Source organism: Carassius carassius, chromosome 33 (assembly GCF_963082965.1).
Source record: "Carassius carassius chromosome 33, fCarCar2.1, whole genome shotgun sequence".
NCBI lineage: Eukaryota > Metazoa > Chordata > Actinopteri > Cypriniformes > Cyprinidae > Carassius > Carassius carassius.
In genome coordinates this window covers 6,246,923-6,265,128 of record NC_081787.1, presented here as the reverse complement: position 1 = coordinate 6,265,128, position 18,206 = coordinate 6,246,923, and the positions used below count along the sequence as shown (strand labels likewise).

The 18,206-nt window shown below is 37.0% G+C and overlaps 1 protein-coding gene across 1 annotated transcript in view; it reads left to right on the top strand.

The window, feature by feature from the left end:
* LOC132113590 (glypican-3-like) overlaps positions 1-18,206 on the top strand; it is a 123,560-nt gene that overhangs the window by 70,887 nt on the left and 34,467 nt on the right. Inside the window, exons 4-6 of the mRNA XM_059521430.1 lie at positions 1,780-1,922; positions 4,675-4,800; positions 11,297-11,408. Coding sequence (XP_059377413.1) covers positions 1,780-1,922; positions 4,675-4,800; positions 11,297-11,408 — 381 coding nt within the window. The remainder of the gene's footprint in view (positions 1-1,779; positions 1,923-4,674; positions 4,801-11,296; positions 11,409-18,206) is intronic.

The following is an 18,206-nucleotide window of genomic DNA, read 5'->3' as shown; positions in this document are numbered from 1 at the left end:
ACCAAAGCACAGTTTTGCGTCTCTGAGCAACGTGACAGTGTTTCGTTCCTGAATGAATCAACCGTTTAAATGATTCGGTTCAGTCGCAATGACTCCCTTATTAACAGTGACTTGCTGACACATACTGGCCATTTTAATTTCACATTTAAAGTATCTTTTGATTTTTTTTTTAAATAATTAATTTCTTATCATTTCAAATGAGTATTCAACATTTTATGTCTTGTATATCAAAACATTATTCATGCATTTGTAACTGCAGGTTAAATGCATTCTTGTCCTGCACTAAACAGTGTAATACATCTAAATGCCACTTCCAATGAATCTTCTGCATTTCCTCTGCATTAAAAGATGAGTTTGTTGATACTGATTTGCCTGGTAACAGCCCAAATGTTTTATTATTCTAAATAACTGATTCCTTTAATTAAAAACAACTAGTTTGAGATTAATAGACCTATCCCAGGGGTGTCAAACTCAGTTCCTGGAGGGCCGTAGCCCTGCAGAGTTTAGTTCTAACCCTACTCCAGCACACATATCATGTAGTTTTCAAATAAACCTAAATGATTAGATTAGCTGGATCAGGTGTGTTTAATTAGGGTTAAATCTAAACTGTGCAGGACTGTGGCCCTCCAGGAACTGAGTTTGACACCCTTGGTCTGTCCCATTTTTGACTCCCTCCCACTGTTAAAATGTAACTAAGTAATTTTTACTCTGAGTAAATTTTAAATGAGCTACTTTTTACTTTTACTTGAGTTGATTTTTAGACTGGTACTTTTACTTGTACTTAAGTAAAATTTCATTAATGTAATGGTACTTTTACTTGAGTAGAATATTTTTGTACTCTTTCCACCTCTGCACACACACACACACACACACACACACACACACACACACACACACATTGATGCACATCAACAGTATCTGTTTACTCTCCCGTGGGCTGTTTGCTAGAAAGAGCTTCTATTGATCTACTCTGATAATCATATGGTTTAGCTCAACAGCAGTTTGTTAGTGTATTTGTTGGTGTGTGTGCAAAATTTATGAATGACTGTAAGTGAATCTGATCACCCCACCCACTGATGTTTCAGAACATGTTAAAAAGTTTATCTTTTAGTTATGTTTAGCCACAGCAACCGATCTTGCAGCCCAAATGTAGATGTCCTTGTACTATTGATCTCCTGTCCTGAATCCCATCAGAATTCCAGAGCCTGTTTACCCAGACACACTCATATTCATTCATGAACAAGCAGGCACAATATGCCACAAGCATTACATGGCAAAATGAGGGCCTGGACCAGCCCCCATGGGAAATTAAACCAGCGGCAAACCATTAAACCACAAGCTACACATTAAGAGGCATTTGCATTTTTATTGAACCTGAAAGAATGGCAAGACTCCATTATCTCACACAGCCAGTGTGGGAGCAGGGTATTACTATTATTATGTTGTCCCATATAAAAACAATAAAGTTTAGCGCTCATGAGAAAGGGAATAAGAGGGCTTCTTTACTTTCACTATGTCTGCAAAGGGTTATGATTATTGAAAAGGCAAAGCCAGCATATCTGACAGACCCAACAATGCCTCGTTTAATGTAAATCATATTGTCATCAAACCAAAACAAGCAGGAGGCAAATGCAGCACCATCAGCCAGACAATTAGCTGAATGGGGAGGAAGTTTTGCAGGGACAGTTTGTCTCAATAATTGCTTTCTCAGCTTGACGTCTTCCAGGACTGTATCCAAAAGTGATCACATTTAGCCCTCTAATCTTCTCCTGTTCACAGGTGAGCGGGATATGTGCAAATGCACCCCCGCGGGTGTCTCGTGCTGCACCGATGTCGGCAGAACACGCGGCTGCCTCGCCGGTGGCCCACAGTCGTCCAATTGTGAACTTTGACCCCGATGAGACCCTCTTTGGACGACGCAGGTAATGTAATGCTTCAGTTTTCAAAAAAGTTTGTATATGAAGACAGTAACATGAAAACTATGTTTTTCATACAGTAACAGTTCAAGAGTTACTTAAAGTCAACATGAAATAAAAATTCATCAAATCTATTTTCTAATTGCATCTTATTGTGAACATTCATCTGTGCTTTTTTGTTTTATATATATATATATATGTGTGTGATTTCAGTTGCTCATTCATATATATATATATATATATATATATATATATATATATATATATATATATATATATATATATATATATATATATATATATATATATATATATATATATATATATATGAATGAGCAACAGAAATCACCAGTAGGTGGTGGCAAGTCTCAATAAGTGAATCATGGACTTGATTAAAACAGGAACGTGTGTATTTTCAGCTGCTGATTGTCATTTTTAAGAGCTGAGGGTAAAGAGTAGTCAGGTCATCCTCATGTTTCATTACGACTGAATAACAAGGTCAGCCATTAGTATCAGTGAGGCAGTTGAGCTCCAAAAGCACCACAAGTATCATAAAAGTGTCCATTTATTTCCAAGTCAACTTTGTTTAAGAAACAGACTGATTTAAGTCATTGTTTGTCAAATATGGTTTTGCACAAGGTCTGAAATCTGAAATCAACGAAATACCACTCACTGTTGCTGGTAGATGCAGTTGTTCTGCTTTGTTTGGAACTATTTTTGTTGCCTAAATAGTTTTACAAAAACAGTTAAAAATCTTGTGATCTTGTGTAATCAGAACTTTAGTCAAAGACCAAAAGGGCAGGAGTTTGAGCACCACTTTGGGGTCAGTCGGTGCATGTCCCTGTTTGCATGTCCAAATAATCAGATTCCAGACCATGTGCAACACCATATTTGACATGCTGAACACAAACAATGACTTAAAGTTCAGTTACAGTTCAGTTACACACAAGGTTGACTTGAAATAAATGGACACTTTTATGATACTTGTGGTGCTTTTGGAGCTCAACTGCCTCACTGATACTAATGGCTGACCTTGTTATTCAGTTGTAATGAAACATGAGGATGACCTGACTACTCTTTACCCTCAGCTCTTAAAAAATGGCAATTAGCAGCTGAAAATACACATGTTCCTGTTTTATTTCAATCTCTAGAGAGTCTTCAAGTGCTCTAAACACTCAAAGTGGACTGAAAAGCATTGCTGCTATAGAATTGACAGTAAGTCAATTCAGTGTAAATCTAGTAAGTTTATAATAAATTGGAGAAATCGGAATTGCACTCAACCATAATGCCGTTCTCATGCATCTTTTCATACAGCTTACATCTTCTGATGCTGTTTGTGTGGAGTGCATTGAGATGCTGTAATAGACTTTCCACTTTAGCTCTCTCTCTCTCTCTCTCTCTTTCTCTCTCTCTCTTCCTTCATGTTTTTCTCTATATAGATCCCCACTGACCTTTTTAGGTGTCTTACAACCAAATCAAACAGTCCATTTTGTGCTTCTGAGTGTTTGAGAGATGCCGTGTACAGGGGCAACATGCACCTTTTTCTATTTCTGTACTTTTCTTATACTTCTTTCAATATCAAAAATAAGAAATTATATATATATTTAAAACAACTACTTGATTTTAAGATTTTTGAGTTCAAATTATGATTTGGTTTATGTATAATTCATAATATTTATTAATACTGTATGTATGTGTGTGGTATATACACATTTCTAAATCTAAAAATACATTTAGATTTAGTCAATTACGTACACTACCATTCAAATGTTTGAAATCAGAGTGTTTGAAAAAAGTATCTTATCCTCACTTAGGCTGCATTAAAATATAACATAAAAAAATATTGTGAAATATTACATTTTATTTACATCATTGTAATATTCAGATTTGATGCTGAATGTTAAAAACAGTTTTGCTGCTATAATATTTTTGTAGAAACATACATTTATTTCTTCATTTATTTGAAATAAAACTATTTTGTAACATAAATGTATTTACTGTCACTTTTTAAAATCAATTTAAGGCATCATTGCTGAATAATAGTACGAATTAAAATAACCTTTTACTTTAATAATATAGAAAAGCAGCTTTTCAATACATTAATTTAATAAGAATATTACACTATATTATATTAGATGTTAATATTAGATTACAAGTATATGAAAAAAACCTGGCACATGTCTGACTAGATGTGCGACTGAGTCATTCTGGGTGGAGTTATGTAAATGAGTTGAGAAACTCCGTGTGTGTTTGTGCTGTTAGTTGTGATGTGTGTGTGTGTTCAGGCGGATGGTGACAGAGAGATGCTCATTAACACAGGCTTTGTCTCCTGCCGTGTGAGTGACATTGAGCTTCCTTCTGTCCGCTCTGTCCTGTGCAGTTCCACTCTCCCTTGCTCTGATGAACAGATGAGAGCAGCCGAGCCAAACACAGGGCTGTTTCTTCTCCAGTATAATGTCAATTAACAGTCAAAGCATCTCAAATCAACGACACGTAATGGATTAGATCACGTTTCACACTGCGTTTGACCCCAAGCCCATTTACATTTTTCTGATTCTTCACTCTACTTTCTCCATGCTCCTCAATTTTCCCATAAATCCCTGTATCTTTGTGCCAAGAATTCTTTGTAATCTTACCTCTTTGTGCATACCATCTAATTTAATTTATTCTTTCTTTGAGTCCACCTGGCTTTTTCTTTCTCTCTCTTTCTTCTTTCTGCGCTCTCTTACTTTCTCAATTTCCTTTCTGACTGCTGCAGGGAGTTTATCTCGGCTCTGAGGGGCTTCAGTCAGTTCTACAGTGGCCTCGGAGAAGCTCTGTGCAGCAAAGAGCCGACGGCTCTCAACAGCTCCTTCTGCTGGAACGGACAGGAGATGACAGACAAGTGAGTTATTCAATCTGATGACCATGTAACTACATACTAATACTGTGTTCTTCCATTTGAGGTTCTCTATATTCACAATGTAGTGTATTTTAGTGTATAACATGGCCATAAATGTTCATTAAAACGTTAAGTAAATTCATTAAGTGGCATTATTCTTCTTGCAGATATAGTCTCTGACATGTAAACTAAGACTAATATTCGTTCTCTATTGGTGCTGTGCAGTAGAGCAAGTGTTACGCATCATTGTGGTTACTATGAACCCTTGCCAGGGTAGACAGCATGTTTCATTTGATATGAATAAAAATTAGTGCTCAAGGGAGCAAGTATAGCTTGATAAATAAGTTGTACTGTCTTAAGGTTCTAGGTCACGTTTAATTTTCACAGCCCATGTTTTCCCAGAGCACTTTGTCCACTGGAAACATTTTTCATTGTTTCATCAGCCGATTGGCATTAATACAACATATTGAATGATCTGTACAACTATTCCTTTGCTGCCTTGTTTTCATTTGTGTCAGATTAAATATAGTGTCTCATCTCACTAAGGATTATTTTGTGTATTTTAGGATGGCTGGAATGCTATATTGACCAATCCGCTTCCAGAACTCTTTGAAATGTTGTATAATATACATCAATGGTTCTCAATTCCAGTCCTCGCACCCCACTGCTCTGCACATTTTGTATGTCTCTCTTATCGCTTCTGACGTTTGTTCTATTAGAACATAAGTGCCCTGTGAAGTGGACATCACAGAATATTCCGCCATGATTCCAGTTCGAAAAGTAATATATATGTTCCATTCAAAGTGCACTAAAGTGTGCGATATGTGAATTTAAATTGTATTTACATATTTACAGAGGTATTTGATATCACACTTGTCCGTGTGTGAAGATGTGGTGCAGCGCAAATCCACTAATGAATGTTCCAAAGTGAAGTCAACTTTAACAGATTTCCCCTGCTCAGGGAGTAAGGGAGCAGTGAACACTGTGTAGGGACCATGTCAGTCGGAACACAGTTCATGCACGGAGCTGATTATCTGAATCAGGTGTGTTAACAAAGAGAGACATACAAAATGTGCAGAGCAGTGGGTCGCGAGGACTGGAATTGAGAACCACTGATATACAGTATTTCAGAATGGAAGAGGCTTTAATCACTCTACGACCCATGCGCTTTCTCTATTAGTGTTTTTATTCTGACAGCTTTTGCTAAGTGGGTAAAAGTAGCATATATTACAATAGAATAAGCCTCGTAAATGCTTTCCAATAATGCTACAATCTCAAAGAGACATATTGCCCCAGAGTTTGTCACAAAACTTGAAGTCTAAAAAGCTTTCTGAATAAAATGGAGACAGAGTAAGTGGCTGGTAGCTGAGCGGATGATTTTGTGTGTGTGTATCTAATGAGTTGGGCTGACTCCAGTTCCATCAGACAGGCAACAGGGTGTGAAATGTGATGTGGTCGTTGTGGGGTAACTGATGTCGAGTGGTGTGGTGACTTCCCTGTGCCTGGCTAATTGCTCTTTTTCGTGCCTGGCTCTCCATGTGCCCTATGGAACCCAATTTCAAAATTGTCATATTTCAGTGTTCGCTGTCCCACATGCTTCTGTCCCATAACTCTCTCACAGTCCAAATCAAGTTAAGGTTGGCAAATGGCAATAAATCAGTGCATCCCTGACCCAAACAGAAAAGCTTTAAGAGCTGCAATATCTCATCCTAATGACTTGTAAATATCAGCTCAGAACTGAAGTGATCATTAAAGTCAGCATGAAATCAAAATGGATTCTATGTACTGTCTTAATGCTTGTTCCTGGTCTTATTGGGAACGATTCATCAATGCACATTATTTCAAAGAAATCCTAATCTGTAATCAAAATGTAAGAAGTTTCTCTGAAACTACTTTCCTTTTTTGTTATTTGTCTATTGTATGATGTTAACCAATAGCCAAACAGCTATTTACCTGTTTTTTTTTTTCATTTAGTCTGGCTCCATTCTAGTTTAAAACAGTTACTATTCACAATCAAATTGATTCCTGCTTCTCTTTAAATATCTTTTTTTTAAACTGTGAAATGCATCATATTAAAGAACCAAAATGAGTTGACTATTCCGTTGATTTTGCAGAATTATGTCTGCTTTTAGGGAGTTAGAAATTTTAGATGTTCACACAGCTTTCATAGTTTGAAAATAGATTTTTTTGGAATTGCACATATAACTTAGCCCTATTAAAGAAATAGTTCACCCGAAAATGGAAATTTGCTGAAAATGTACTCAAATGTGTCAAGTGTCAATAAGTGAATCAAAGAATCATTCATTCAATGATTCATTCAAACCAGATGATTCATTCATGAATGAATCATGCGATCCCTGTTTTAAAAAAGCGGTCAGTGAATCATTGACTATTCATTCAAAAACACTGAATCAATCGAATACAAAACACCTATGAGACGCAGTCATTCTGCTTTGTTTGGAACTTCTAAATAATTATTGCAAAAACCATTTAAAATCTTGCATTAGAACTTGAATGCACTTGCTTAATTGAGAATTGATGCCATGGGCTAAATTTTAATAAAAACTAAAATTGAATATTAATAATAAACAAAAAGTCTTCAGGCCATCAGGTAATCCAAGTTACAGTAAATGAGTTTGTTTCTTTGTCAGAACAGTTTTGGAGAAATTTTATATTATGTTACTTGCTCACCAATGAATCCTCTGCAGTGAATGGGTGCCATCAGAATGAGAGTCCAAACAGCTGATAAAACACAATAGTTCACTTTATCCACACGACTCCAGTCCATCACTAAATGTCTTGTTAAATAAAAATAAAAAACAGGCAGTGCTTTATGCATGAAGGTACTTAATAAGGAAAAGGTAATCAGACACACTTCCAAGACACCATAGCATCACAATAACTAATGAACTAAATCAGGTGAGATTTAGCAATAAAAAAACGTAACTATTTATGGATCTCATATGCGTGTTTTGCAAGTGTTTTTCATTTGTCAGGCACAGCTGAGTATGGTGAGCATCTGAGTGATGGTAACAAGAGTTTTTAAGTCCTATCACCTAATAGTCATTCTTGTCTTGTCTGTTAAGTGTATCCATTTTGTAATTGTTGAAAAGGTGTGTGTCTGTGAGTGTACAGTATGTGTCAACATTACAGAATTATGCACTATTAGCTGCAGCTGTTTGCTCTTCAGTAGGTGCAGTTGAGGAGTAAATGGGGGTGAAATGGCCTGGACACAACAGTGGTGGACAGTTGGCCCTAGGGGACAGACAGCTGTGTCAGAGGGCTCTCAGGCCCTAAGGAGTTAATTAGGACCCAAGAGAGAAATAGATAGTAGAAGAGAGAAATAGAATAACAATACCATGCAATAAATGTCAGTCGGATATCAATGTCATTCCTTGGCTTCTAGTGGAATATCTTAATTAATTCTGGAATGCGTTCAGACTCATTTTATGCAACGTATTGAAGACGAAGTGATCCTTCACATTCTGTGTTGGGAAGGAAGCATCTTGAATGTCATTGGTAATGTGGCCCTGATAGATGAAATAGTCAAATGTCAAAACATAAAGAAAATGCATTAAATGCCACAGTCAAATAAACTTACTGAGCAGCTACAACTACATTCCTGTTCATTCTTTCTTGAAAAAGTAATATAAACAGCCGGAACTGTGCCGAAATGTTACTTCAGGTCAGATTTAAAACAATTACTGCAAAAAAATGATTTGACTGTAAAGTTAATTCGTAGCATCTCTGGTGTTTGCTAGAAATGAGGTTTTCTCCTCTGTGCTGGAGGCAGTGCAGCGGAGCCCTCAATGTCAAGGATCAAGTCACCAAACCTCTGGCACAGATTTCTGCCTTCTACACTAGAGAATCAATTTTAGCATCCTGAATATCTGCCTTTCTGTTTTCATCTTATATACTCCCACAGGCCCTTCAGTTTGACTCAAGTAGCCCCTCATCGACTACAAACCAGAATCATGCTCATATTATACTAAATATAATTTGGCATTATAAGTAATAATACTAAAATGTCATGAATACAATAATTCACTGTTAAACAAAAAAAACTATCAATTCTGTGGGTGGAAATCCGACTCACCATATAAGTACTTTGAGAAATTTTAAGTTTGAGGGGAAGTTGTGGCACACGGGCTTGTTTAATATTTAAAGGCTTTGAGAAGTCTTTAACTTTAGGTCAGGATTGGGGGATATTCAGTATGTTTTGTAAACCTTCCTCAGAGTCCCAGAATACTTCTCCTCTCGCTTAATAAGCTCCCTCTCTTTCAGCTGCTCTTCAGTCAGTGCGTGATGCTGAAGATACTCGTGATTGATTCTCGAGGTCTCCAGCGGGTTTGGGCAGTGGGGCATGTTGGATCTCTGAGGGGTTCGCAGTAGGACCGTGAGTCTGAGCAGGTTCAGCATGAGTAGCTGGTCCAGACTGTACATCCACGGGGTGTGTAGTCACTTCCAGTAGTAACAGTTGGGTTGCCCGTGCTCCCGCTGTACCATAATGCCTGTAGTGGGTTGTTTTGGGGTTTTTTAGGAATCATGATGTTGAAGTCATACAGTGGCGGATAAAATGAAGTCAATTTTTACATCACAATATACAGAAAAAGCCAACAGCAATCTGTGTCTGCTTACATTTTTTAATAATTTTTACATATGTAATAAGACAGTTAGCTCAATTTTAATGCAATTTTATCACTCAGATGACACCGGACATCTCAAGCTAATCTCATCCTCCATTAGACGCTGCCCATGTCTTCTGATCTCCTCCTTCTAATGGAGCTCATGTCTGTATTATTAATGTGATAATTAAAAGTGGGAGGTGAGCTGCCATCGAGAGTAATAAGGAGAATAAATAAGTATGGAAATGTAATTTGGCTTAATGAATAAGCACTGTATGTGAAGGCGCCATGAAAGATGATTGGATAGAATTGTTCAGGATTATGTCATTGCTAAGAATGGAGCATGAGGTCATATCTTTGGCTCATTCATCCGAAACTCACAGTACTGCAAAAATCAATGTTTTTCTAAATTTTTTCAAAAAGTTTTAAAACTCCTTTAAACAACATATACAATAGAAATAGCAAACTAATAGAAAACCTTTTTTGTTATGTAGTTTTCAAAAGAGTTAATTAAGTTTTAAAAATGAGTTTCGTTTTTTTATTTACACACTAAATGTACAAATAAACAAAATATATATACATACATAATGTACACTTATATTTTATATAAATATGTAATATTTTTTTTACTGAAAAACAAGATAAAAATACAAATGAATTAAATGAATTTTTTGCAATGCTTGTTCTTGATGAGCACAGGCTTAACTGAATAAGTTGAAGCTGGTGTTGTGACAGTATTGGATCTGTCACTCACTGTCTCTTTGTCGCCTCAGTGCTCGCAAAAATGTGCCTGTGTGCATCAACACTAATTAGCTTTTAATAGGGAGTAATTAACTGGAACATGAGTCCAAGGGGCCCGGCCGGATCAGAGAGCACTTGGGTGCAGACACACACACACACACACACACACACACACACACACACACACACACACACACACACATTTTTAGCAGTTGATGATGCCCAACATATGCTCCAGTTGCTCAGAAACATTCAGATGCCAGCACATGTCTGACCCAGTTGTGCTGTTTTACTGTTGGGTTCTGTTAGTTTATTTGTATCTGATAAGAGCTACAACAGAATTTGGAATTTTTTGATAAAAAAAAAAAAGATTGCAGATTAGACTTACTATTAGATATCACTCATTTATGCTCCCTCTTTTTTAAGCCTTGAGTAATTTAGAACAATGGAAATCAAAAGCGACGGTCTTTTCATAAAGCCCTTGGTATCTACAAATAAAAATACAAATACAATTTTTTTGTGCCTTTTCAACTCTTTGAATGTCCTTGTGCAGCATGGTTGAATGTGCTGAATTGTAAAGATGAATTTTAGATGAAAGGTTTAAAAAAAATTATTTGCCCAAATAAAATTCCTATGGTCGCGTGTTTGCCTCTAGGTGGCAGTAAAAGACCGTTTTAGTGCTCCTGTGTTTGTGGCCGTTCACAGCAGCTTCGTCAGATACCTTTAAAAAACAGCAACTGCTGAATAGTGAACAATATGTAATGATCAGTTGTTAAGGTGAAATCATTGATTTTAATAAAATATCTTTCTCAAATACAGGAGTCACTATCAGGTTTTAAGTAAAAAGTCCAGTTACACAGCTGTAGGTATTTTATATTGTAGTGTGACAGTTCAACGTGCATTCAACTATTTTTTTTCTAGACATTAACATTGTAAATGTTAATAGCTTTTTGAAGCCAAGACCATATGTGCTTACCGTATATAGAAATTCCTTTTAAAAAAATAAAATCACCCAAAATATATTCACTGTAGTAAAAGTGTGACTGACAACGATCCCCAATCTCCATATGTGCATTAAAACCTGTAATTTTGTTTAAATATGAGTAATGGAAATGTATGTTTATATTCTGCAGGTTTACTGGTCCAGGGATAAAGAAGGTCAATCCACATGGCTCAGAATCCAGACAAAAGCCTCCTGAACCCGTCATCAGCCAGATCATCGACAAACTCAAGCACATCAATCAGGTGAGTTACTGTTTATCAGAAAACATGCACACACTTATTTCATGTGAAGTTCACAGTTCACATCTGTGAATAATAATACACTGCCATGCCGTCAGTCAGCGCACAGACATACAGCCGTGTATAAACTCATCACCTCTGTTTTAACTCAGTCACAACAGTCTGCCTGTCATCATCACACACAGATGTACATATCTGCACTCTGTTTTATTGCAGTGCAGTCTTGTAGATTATCAGGATGTGTGATAAGGGCTGCCGGTATCTGTACTCTAATTCAGACAAAGCAGAGGCTTTCATTCACTTTCTTCCTGCCTGCCTTTAAAAAACAACAGCTGCGTGTCGTATCATCTTGACTGTGTGTGTGTGAGTCAGGGTGTGTCTGCTTATATTTCATGTACAGTTCATTCCCTGTTGTGACCGAGATCTCACAGTGATATTTGACCCTATGGGGTTTTCTGTGTATACTCTAGTAATCCTGAGAGAACAGCATCTGGCTCATCCACATGAAGTTCACTGGCCGATCTAAAGGATGCCTCTTTCTGTGCTTCCTCTGTACCTGGAGGATGTGTGTTTTAGGCTGGGTTTAAATGTATATTGCAATGCAACCTTATTGGGAATATCTATAAACTCAATCCAAGTGTGTGTGTGTTATTGGCATCTTTTGTCTTGAATTTTCACCTTTACTTTATCTCTTTTTTTCATTTACATTTATTTATTCAGCAGACTCTTTTATCAGAAACAACTTAAAATGAGGAAAACAACATACAGAGAGAAGTGCTAACAAAACTCTGAAGTAGTCAAGGCAAAAACAGAGACAGATTTAGTAAAAATGCGTGCGAGAACGAGAGAGGTAACTCAAAACCCAACTTAAGATAAAAATCTCTTAAATAACTTATTTAATTAATGAGCCCATTGTAATTGATTCCTTTTATTCTTTTTACTCTAATCTCAAATTTCCTAATTTCAAATTTACTTTAGACATTTTATTTTATTATTTTTATATTGTATTGTATTGTTTTGCCTCTGCAAATTTAATTTGTTTTTATTGTTTAACTTTTTTATTGTTTGACTGTTGTTTTGTTTGCTTTATTTTGTTTATTACTACTTGTTAAAACTATTTTACTATTTTTTGTCCTATTTTGTTTTGTTTGCTTCTGTTTGTTTTTACTATAGACTGTTTGTTGTTGTTGTTGTTCTGCTTTTTGTCTATTAATACTGCTTGTTAACTCAATATGCACTATTGTATTTTAATCTTGTTATTTTAATTATTTTATTTAATCCTGTTCTTTTAATCTTTAATTTTACTTTAATTAAGTGAGCAATTAGAGAGTGTATGGGGTCCTGTGTATATCTTGCCTTAAAGCAGAATGATATTTATGTGTGTTGCTTTGCATGTATTTGTGTGTGTGTGTGTGTGTGTGTGTGTTATAGAAACCCACTGCGGCCTCATGTTCAATGGTCCCATCTGAGCAGATTAGCGCAGAGCTCTTGTTTAAACAGACCACAAAGACATCAGAGCAGCTCAAACGAGTTGTGGGTCTCTTCTGCCCTCAGGCTGTGGAGAAGAGCTCTTCTCTTCTCTTCTCTTCTCTTCTCTTCTCTTCTCTTCTCTTCTCTTCTCTTCTCTTCTCTTCTCTTCTCTTCTCTTCTCTTCTCTTCTCTTCTCTTCTCTTAACTCTATTCAAAGAAGCATCTTCAAAAACCAATGGTTTTTGGTTCATGCATTGATAATCCCTTGTGTGGATGCTGCTGCTATTTATATTCAAATCTTTCCCTACAAAACATTAATTTAACACGAAGAAATCGATTTTTTTGTCAAAACCGAGTGACATACTATTTACTAACCATCGATGAAACGTCTGTCTCTTGACCTCCTTTGATTATGTCAGTGCTTTCTTTACTTCACCAGCAGAAACTCAAACAGTTTTTTAATCAAATGTTCAGTTTAACATAAGCCTGTGATAATAGTTTACATCTGGTGTTATCTGGCACCATACTAATGTGTGTTCTCATTTGTTTCCAATAGCCGGGGGTTTGAGTTATTTCCCAGAACGGACAGACAGAACACTCATATCAGACTTTTCCTAGCATTTCAGAAAGCCAGCATCTCATCTTCTAGCATGGGAAGATTGTTACTTTTAGTATGTCCTGCACTTTCTAAGTGTTCTCCAGCAGTTGTAGTTCTATAAAACATGTTGGGTGTGGACCCATTTGATTTTATAGAGCAATAAGATTTTTGGACGCTCTTAACAGTGTTTGAAATATGTCTGTTCCCGGGGCATATAGCGTGACAAGCCTGTGTCCCAAAGTGTGTTAGTGTAGCGGCGCTAGAGATGGCTTGTTGGCTCAGATTTGGGCCTCTTCTGAAAGAGAGACACCAGGGAATGCACTTAACACCAAAAGACAAAACTTTACCCTCCCTCAGCTCTGCAGACCCCGATTTCTCACGCCTAATTCGGCTGATGTAATGGCTGCGCAGTGCCAAGTTTAGAGTAAGTTCGTCTCTATAAATGAAAAAAATGACTTGGTGCTCAAGCTGTTCCAACAGGGCAAGTGCTCAAAGAGTCTGTGTGTTCTTATCTGCATGCCTAAACATGACTCAGTCAGATACGGATCTCTCAGGCCTAAATCTATGTGAGTTAGTGCATTGGCCAGAGCTGCAGCTTAATATGATGATTTGCAATGAACACCTTTGATATACCAATTTCCACAGACTGAAAAAAATATTAAATGTGAAAAAAAAACTGGCTTTGAGAAGAATATATAAAATGTATTTAATAGTAAATACATATTTAACATTAAAGTTGACAGTATATATTTTTTGTGCTACACCAAATACCATTTTTACTAACTTTTTTATAACAATAAAGTTAATAGCTGTTTCCTCACAGAAGTCAGTGTGCTGAACTACACTGACATCCATTAAAAAAATATGGTCAGTACATGCAATATTTGTCTCACATTAGTGTTAATGTCAGTTAATGAAAAAAATGTGAGTGGCACAAAGGTTGGAAGACAACTTTTATAATCATAACCCACCAGACTGGCAAGTAAATTGATAAGTGCTTCCTGCTTCAGATCATTTTCATCCTTATTTTGCAGGTTGGCAATTATTAATTTCAAACCCTACATATATAGTGCCAGTGCACACATAATATGCTAGTGTTTATCAGCCATCTTTTTCTGCCTGGCGAATATGGCAGAGATGTTCAGAGATGAAGCTCATAGCACACACCCAGTCTGTCTTCATGTACATTTGTGTTTGTTCCCATGACTGTCAAACATTCACTCATGCTTATCTGTAAAGTCTTTGTGTTTATACAAGAATAGTGCAGCTTTTCTGGACAGTTTACTTCTTTGAGGGGAATTGTTAAACAAATTAACCAAGGTTAATAAATGTGTAAAATCTCCGTCTTTAGTCCGTGGCTAAAAAATTCCCTGAATTGAACTTTTAAGGACTAACGCAGTGAAACAAAGTTTCCAGAGACAGACATAAGCAATTTGTCTGTCCAGAACGAAAGCGAAAAAGCAGAAAAATCAGAATATATTAGAGGTTTAAGGTTTATACGGTTATTTTAAACCAGTGAGACTCGCTAGCATGAAATAGGAACCAAGCAGCTGACAAAAACACATTGTTTTAAGGCCAAACTTATCGATGTAAAAGCATATCATATTTCTCAATAAATTAAGCTATAAATGATCTGATATCTAGACCTAATCCCACTTTAATAATTTACTTTTTGGTGACAAAATACAGACGTTTTAATGCAGTATTACAGGAGTTTTACTGGTGCCTACAAAGTTTAATTTACGCCTATTGCTAAATTAGATTTTCATATTTAGCAAAATATGTCTTTCCGCTAGTGCCGTCATCAGGACCATCTGGACTTTCCAGGGTATTGAGTTACTGATCAAAAAAGCCTGTTCCCAGCAGAGCTCAGGGGATACTGGTGAAACACTGCAATTATCTGATTGGTCTTTGATTATCAAAGTTCCCTCCAGCATTGAGATGTGTCTACCATGTGTAGGGCAGAGAGGTGAGCATATATTACATGTCACTTCTCATGTTGTCCTAGATTTGTGGAATGTTCTGTGAAAAATGAGATGCTCTGTTTTTCTTTTTTCACGTACTATGGGAAAAAACTCTAGGCTAGACCTTTCACGCACACTCGCTTTTTCTCTCATTTCCTTACTGGAACTTTTCTCTGCATTTCTTTTCCCCGGTTTATGCCCTCACTTTCTTCTTCTCTCTCTCTCTTTGAACTCCACCCTACATTTCTTATGCTTTTTCTCCAATATTAATCCCACTTTCTTTCCCGCTCTCCTTCCTGACTGTGTCGAGTTGTATGTGACACACTCCAGTCCCACAGCCTTCCTTCACTCTAATTAGATCCAGCGGCAGAGATGGAGAGCGAGGGAGGGCCGCAGGTAAGGCAGGAGAGCAGACAGCAAAACAAACCAGAGCTCCACATTCCAGCATGCAGCCTCACGTCCTGCTACCGCTGAATAATATTTCACAGTATTACTCGTTTTACTGTGTTTTAATCAAATAAATGCAACCCTGGTGGTCAGCATTACAGACTCCTTTCAAAAACATCACAAATATTACAGACCCCAAACTGAGCTGGCCTCCATCCAATATGCAGATTCATCTGAATTTATTTTTATTGTGCTATTTGTATAATATGAAATTTACTGGTTTAATCTGAATCCTTATACATCTGTGATGGTACTGTATGTGAAGTACATGTGATTTAACTATGGGTGGTAGTTTGAAAGTTCTTAAACAAACCCTACCATAGTCGCTTGAGTCTAAGTACACACAAACACATATTTAGGCATATTGTCTACACACACACACAGACTTCAAATGGCAGCTTAATGTGTGTTTCAGTGGATGCTGGTCCGTTTGATGGTGCGCGACTATGAGGGTTTCTCAAATAAACTGTGACACCTGACATTAAAGCAGTCTAAGACCTCCATAAATCCAGAGTAGAGTGGGGGTTGTGCTTGGCCCCCGATCCCAGCGCGGCTCCTGATGACCTCAGCATATCTCTGTTCTCAACTGCTTGGTTTGCTGTTGCCCTCACTCCCAAATCTCCCATATAGATATCTTTCCTTTTAGAAAATATGTCCTTCTAATACAGTCTTCTTATTCTGACAACCATGTGTCTAATGTGGTCTCTTTCCTCCAGCACTCATGCTCTTTTACTTTTAAACACTTCACCACTTTTCACATTTCATTGCTTCGTTCCCCTTTTTAGCTTTATTCTCTTTCAGATTTTCATTCATTAGTAAGAAAAGCCATACATGAGAACTCTTTTGATTGTTACTCTAAACAATGAGAATAACAGGAAACCAAATGGAGATCCACTTTTAAGAAAAAGACTTCAGTATCTGACATGTTTCTAGAAGAATGTTTAGAAAAGATCTCAACAATGACATATTCTGTGTTCAGATTTGTCAGTATCTATAACTCAACAATCAATCTCAAAAATATTTAATACAAAATGTTCTTCAAACTAAGAAGAATGGTTCTTTTTAAGAACTGTTGACTATGACATCTCTTATCCCTGATAGTAGGTCTTGTAGTAGAATATTAAATCTGTTGCAATATGTTGATCACAGGGAGACATCAGTATAACTCAAACCATCAGATTCATTCACACAGAAAATCAGTGCATAAACACAAAAACCAAGCATCATGCAGTTTTATGTCTTAACCAAAGATGGCAACAGAGAGGCCAAAGTTCTTTAGTTTAGCTTTAGAGAGTCATTTTAACTTGACAGTCAGATCCGTTTGATTCATTTTAGAGATGTGTTTTAAAAGATTTTGCTGCTTTTAAAGCTGTTAACTGTAATTACCCACTTTTTTTAGTAGCATGTAGTGTAGTTAAAGTTAAACTACATTTTCAAAAGAGTAACTGGAAAAGCCAGTTTCAGGTTAGTTTTTGATGTCTCATTGATGTCTATTTTTATTTCCAATAAGGAATTTTAAAAGAAACATCTGAGACAAAATTGAGAGTTAAATGAAACCCCATGAAGTCTCCTGAGCTATGAAACGGGCAACCTCTGGGCACTTTCTTACATCTTTCTTCTGCCATTCCCTCTATTGTAGGTTCTCTCAATCCCTCCTTCCCCCTCCCTTTTTCCTCTATCTGTTCCCCTCTCCCCTGCTGTCTAGGAGGTCAGACGGAGCACATGAGAGGTCTTTTCCTTCCAATTAGTTAGCTGCTAATGAGGCTGAAGCCCCCAGATCCACCTCCCAGCAGTCCTCTCAGCAAACCCCCTCATCCCGCAAGCCAAAAGTTTGGTGACCCCCTACTGCCACCAATCGACCCCACACGCTTCAGCCACCACACTGGCTACAATTACCACACAGCCAGACAACAACAACCCTAAAACCAGAGCTTATCTCTGCTGAAGGAAACGGGTTACACCTTACATGGTCACCGACGAACCTGTTTACTAACAGGACATATTTGTTCTCCTAAACTGCTGGAAAGACTTCCTGTGACATGGAAATGTTACAGAGGACACTTCCTGAGCCACTGACCGACCAGAAATAAAGGACTTACTATAACAGGGATGCAAAATAAACAAAAGTGCATGTATTGACTGAAGTGTTCACAAACACCTATATCACCTCATCTACATCTGTGCAGAAAGACAGATAGTCTCCTGCCATTGGTTGAGCTAGAAGTTGACATGTTGGACTGCTCAAACAAAACTATTCAGGAAATTAAACTAATGGTAACATATTTATTATCATTCCTGGTGTTTCCCCCAAGATTATTATAG